At 45.1% G+C, this 5794-nt stretch overlaps 1 protein-coding gene across 7 annotated transcripts in view; it reads left to right on the forward strand.

The window, feature by feature from the left end:
- Positions 1-5794, forward strand: part of SYT1 (synaptotagmin 1) — a 704251-nt gene that overhangs the window by 687419 nt on the left and 11038 nt on the right. For all 7 annotated transcript variants that reach the window (XM_019514775.1, XM_019514779.1, XM_019514778.1 and 4 more), the window contains one exon: positions 3442-3575. In XM_019514775.1, the coding sequence (XP_019370320.1) occupies positions 3442-3575 (134 nt within the window). The remainder of the gene's footprint in view (positions 1-3441; positions 3576-5794) is intronic.

A 5794-nucleotide genomic window follows, 5' to 3' on the forward strand; every position in this document is an offset into this window, starting at 1 on the left:
CTCGCCATGGGGGCCTTGATCTACCCCCCCATGCCCCTTCCCTCACCCACACCCCTTCTTTTCCATTAGACTTACCTTCAAGGAGCTGCTCTCCACGCTGCCTGACTGTGTTCCTGGCCATGTACAGCCACACACATGCAGGCAGCAAACCCTGGATCTTGCTCCTGCCAGCCCCAACCAGGACCCCTTGCAAGCTGGATTGCTGCCAGCCTGCAAGGAGAAACCTGTCGTTTCCCAAGGAAACCCAGGCACCTAGGGGGCTCCTGATTGGCAGGGGCTCCTGGATCCAGGCCTCACTGGCCCGTACATTAATCTTCCTATGCTTGCTACTATGTTGCCTGTCCCCTCCTCCATCTGCTACACGCCACACACACAGACTGCCCATGCTACTTGTGGCATGCATGCTGCTTACATGGCATGCATGCTACCTGTGGCATGCATGGCTGACCCTGGTTTAGACCATTTCTTTTCATGTTTTGATTCAACTTGGCTGATCTACAGAATCCTCTGCTTTGCACTTCTGAATTCTAGTAGCATGGGTGCCAGACCCAGTTTGCAAGATGCAGAGGAAAACAGTACTTCTGCTGAGGAAACAAAAATGGAAGTATTTGAAGTTCTTCCCACCATACTTCCTAACTCCTACATTATAAACCCAAAAGACTTTCTTGGGATCTAATATGACTTCCTGTAGGCACAGATCATATATGTGCCCTGATTTGGGTCTGGTTTGAACTAGATTCTAACAACTGGTTTTCATTCAGAAATTGCCAGTAATAGAGAATCAATGACAACCTTTGGTAAGATGGTTCCAGTGGTTAAGTATTCTCAGTGCTAAAAAGACTCAGAACCTCAAATTCTATCCTGAATTTGTCTAGCTTCAATTTACAGGCCCCGAATCTTGTGCATTTCCTATATTGAAGAGCCCATTATCAGAGACTGAGATCACGCTCTTAAACTTCTCTGGGTTCAGCTATACATATTGAGTTCCTAGAGCCTTTCACTATAATTGCCTTGTCACAGGAAGCAATTATTCCCAGGTATTTCAAGCATAGATTCTATTGGATACTCTTTAAAAAATCATGTGCTCATAGTAAGCATAAGGAAATTTAACTTCAAATGTTCACTTGTTCCCCACATCCAGTGCTCAGAAGGGAGGGATGAAACACTTCTCTTTGATATAAATAATTTAAAAGAACCTGCATGCAAAATATGCCAAGAGTGACTTCCAGCTGACAGGAGTTTTGCACAGATCCTGCTGGCTTGCCAGAGGGGAGGTTTCTTTGAGCATACATCACACAACTGCTGCTCAAAGACCTGCAAGTTCCTGTTCATGTTTTGACCAGAGTATTGTATAGCAATGGTTCTCAAACTTTTTAGACTCAAAGCACCCCTTGGGAAAATGTCATCCCTTAGCTTTCACTTATTTTTCGATTACAGAAAAAAGAGCAATTCTTCTGTGGCAAAGAACTCAGACCACAACATGTCAAAATGCTTCTGACACTATAGATTCCTATTTGAAAGCTCTAGATTTATTTTGTGAATCACGTGTAGGTATTTGTACACCATAAAAGTGCTAATATTGCACAGCACCTTTAAGAGTCTTACAGCACCCCACAGGTGCTGTGGCATCTGGTTGAGAATCTCTGAGATAATGAAAAGAAGGAAGCTGATTCTTCTCACACCATGTTATCACTGTGAATGAGAGCATGATGATGCAATTTAATTAAAGTATTCCTGATTTATGCTGGTCTAAAAAGATTGCACCCAGCAAGTCCACTGTCTGAATCAAATCAAGATTCTAATCAAGAATTAGAAGTTCACTCCTACACTTAGAGGCAAAATTCCTATTGGTATTCCTGAGAGGGATACTTCAGTGTAGCAACATCAGTGGGTGTTTGCCTTGTATAAGGAATGTGATTAGAGAGATACTGAATCTCTTCAATCTTCTTAAGTAAGACCACCAGCAGTCCTACAGATGAGAATGCAGCAGTGCGGTAATGTCTATTCATACCTTACATTGGTACTGAGACCAATAATCCTCATTACTGCAAAAGAAAAAGTACTCCTGTTTTTTTGTATAAGTTGGCTCTATGCCAGGTTGGCTGCTCCTAAAGACTAGCAAACCCAGCACATAAAGATAGCAGTGCAAGCAAGAGGAAGAGCACCCTCTCTATAGGACATCATCATGTTACAGAATAGGACACTCCCTCCTCAGATCATCATAGCTGTTCCTAACAGAGCTTAGTTACCCCAGGCAGAGAAAGGGACTTCAAGATCCTATACAGAAGAAATTATACCAGTAAGTATGTCTCTGTGGGCTCATCTACACATACAATTAATGCACATGAATAAACTCTGGAGTTTTTTCCTCCCGTGTGTACCATTTGAATATGTGCCTGAGAACAAAAATCTCAGGAGTATATTGCTCCAGAGTTTTTTTGTGCACAGCACATGGAGCCTGGTCAGAGCAATCCAGGCTGACAGGGGACTGGGTCCAGGCTGGGGCACATGGGTCCTTCAACATGGGGCTAGCTGGCAGACAGCCTCCATGCTGAAGCCCCCTCATGCTGCAGCCAGCCCTCCACAGCACGTGGAGCCCTAGGGGCTCAGCCTTCCAGTCCAGGGCTATTCAGACAGACAGGGCTCCATATGCAGTGGGGATGACTGGCTGAGGCATAAGGCTGCTTCAGCGTGGGGGCTGCCTGCCAGCTAGCCCCACACTGAAGCACTCCCATGCTGCAGCCAGCTACTTTGTAGGAGGTAGAGCAACAGGGAGCAGCCCTGGACTGGTTGCTCCCCACAGCTTCACCTGCCGCATACTGGCTGGCTGGGGAATGCGGGTGCTCCAGCATGGGGGCTGCCTGCAGGCTAGCCCTGCACTGAAGTACCCAATGCCCAAGCCAGCCTGGGCAGCATCTACACATACACTACTGCACATGAAAAATCTCTGCAGCAAGGTAGTACTTGTATTTTACAAGACTACGTTGCTGCAGAGTTTATTAATGTCATGCTTCCTAATAGGGGCACATGTGTAGACCCCAAGACGTTTACTGTGCAGTTAATTAGTCAACTACACAGTAAACATCTCATGTAGACATGCCCTTTGTATATAGTAACATGTCATGGAGCAGAGTAAGGTTAGAATTTATCCCCCCCCTACCCTAAAATTAACTGTATGTGGATATAACAGTTACTGATTTGTACTGTATTCCTTTAAAATTAATCCACCACTTGGTACAGTTCATATTCCTATAGGAATAACAGCAACTGATCACAGTTCAGCCTCTGCAAATATAGACTTTATAAAAATAAAAACTGTTTGCTTTGAACATGGACAGCTTCTTCATCAAATCTTCGAATCTGGAATTAAATCCTGTGCAGTAGACCCTGCACTAATCCGGACATCAGTTCTTACCTTGACTTTTCGTTGTGATTATGCAGATCCCTATGTGAAAATCCATCTGATGCAGAACGGTAAGAGGCTGAAGAAGAAGAAGACAACAATTAAGAAGAATACTCTGAATCCCTACTACAATGAGTCTTTCAGCTTTGAAGTACCATTCGAACAAATCCAGGTAATGTCAATATTGTTTTGCCTGTCTTACAAATTCCATTTTCAGCCCTCATAAATATTTAACAGGGACCTTGTTAATTATCAAGTATGCATGCCTTCATTAGCACCTATGTGCCAGCCCTGCACTATAGCGGATGAGTGTGACTTCTTCAAGAGGGAAATAATAAAATGCACAGTACCTATGAAGTGTTGATTCATCAGTGTAAAAAGGATAACTGACATTTTATGTTAAGCAGCAGTGGATTCTGAAAAAAAAACCCAACAGGATGATAGTGATAAGAGAAGAAATGACTGATAAAATTTATAGAAATAAAAGGACTTGTGATTTTATCACTTTTCTCCCCCACTATTTATAATGTGCCTTATCATTTTTATTATAAATGGATGGAACTGTGATGTGTAATTATAGAACTATTCTGCATCATCCATTTTAACGCTTAAAAACTTTTCAAAAGTGCCTAATTCCCACTTTCAAATATTCTACAGCACCCAGGGATAGATCCACCAAAGAACTCTGCCTTTATAAGACATAGGGTGTATCTACATGAGACACTTTACTGCACATTAGCATAGTTTACTGCACAGTAAGCATGTGCATCTGTATGTGCACACACTTACTGTGCAGTAAACCTCTCTAATTGTGAGTAAATTTGCTACCTGCAAATGCAAGTAGAAAATTTACTTGTGATTAGTTACTGTGCAGTAGCACTTATGTAGACAACTGACCAGAAACAAATCTGCTCTGAGTCAGCTGGCCACCAGTGGGTGGGAGATTGTTCCCTGCCCCTGGGAGTCGCTTGCTGTGGGGGCGAGCTCTACCACCAGAGCCCAGGCAGGGACTATGATCTCCTTCCCTGGCAGCAGGCTGCTCTAAGCCTCCCTGCTCCAAAATCATGATCGGGGTAGAGGGCTGAGAGATCCTTGCCTCCTAGCCCCTGCTTCACCATCACAATCAGGGAGCAGGCAGCTGGGAGATCCAGCGATCACAGAGCGGGGGCTGAGAACTGTCCCGGTCAGAAGCAGGTCCCAGTCCTGTGCCCTCATCAGGTGATTGAGGCATGGGGCTTGAAAAGAGCTACAGGGTTGGGGCAGGTCCTAGCTCCCTGCCCTGAATCCACCAGTGGGGCAGCTAGTAGTGAACCAGCTGCTAGCTGCCCCACCAGTGGATCATTGCAGGAGGCTGGGACCTGCCCCTCCCCTGCAGCTCTTTCCAAGTCCCCTGCCCTCAACTGGGGAGCTGGGGCCAGGATCTCCTGCTGCCAGGGCATGGGGACAAGTGGGGAAAGCTGAAGTGGGAGATGTGAGTTCAAATCCTCACGAGCAGAGAAGGAATTTGAACCTTTATTATATCTTGGAAAGAGGGGATCTTGGAATCCCTCTATTCCAGCCTTATTTTATAAGACTGTTCTCATTCGAGGAGGGGGTGAATTTCTGGCTATGAATCTTAAGTGGAGAAAATTGCTACAGTCTTTGCAAGGGAGAGGCAAGAGACTTAAGTGTCTGGCTTAGACTGTGTGTTGGATGTTATATATTCCATTCATAGCCACTGATATCTATATGGGCAGGCCCAGATTCAACTCCATTTTAATGAGTGAGCAACAGTGAGGCCATTTACATAGTATTTAGATTCTGTTGCCCCCAACTTGTTCTTCTGAGCATGCTAAGAATGGATCTGCTCCAGTCACATGCCGCTGCATTCTTATTCTGACAGAGAAGGTGCATAAACCTGAACCCATGATGAAAGAGGAGAAGAGTTCTCCCATCTTTTACCCCAACAGAAAACTTGTTCAGGAAAAGGGAAACTACGTGGAAGCAAAGTTCTAGGCCCCCTCAGCAAGGGGATATTTAAATCCACATCTGCTTCTTAAGAAAGTGCCTCAGCCACCCTCCACTAGGGGTGTGCGAAGCAGGCCCTATTTGATTCAGATTCAGATCCGGCGCGAATCAGGGACAGTGATTTGATTCATTGATTCAGATCACAATCCCTGATTTGATTTGGCTGAATCTGAAGATTTGATGCTGATTCGGAGAATCGGTGATTCGGAAACAGACACAGGTTTAAATGTTTTTTCTACATACCTCAAGGTACCAATGCAGCTTGTGAATGCTGTGATGCTGGGGTGGATGGAGCATCCCACAGGAGTGGGGGGCAGGCCCTCCACGTGCTTGGTGGCGAACCTGGAAGTGGACCGGAAGTACTTCTGGTCCACTTCTGGGTCC

Source organism: Gavialis gangeticus, unplaced genomic scaffold, assembly GCF_001723915.1.
Source record: "Gavialis gangeticus isolate Ggan-Ray unplaced genomic scaffold, GavGan_comp1, whole genome shotgun sequence".
Classification (NCBI taxonomy): domain Eukaryota; kingdom Metazoa; phylum Chordata; order Crocodylia; family Gavialidae; genus Gavialis; species Gavialis gangeticus.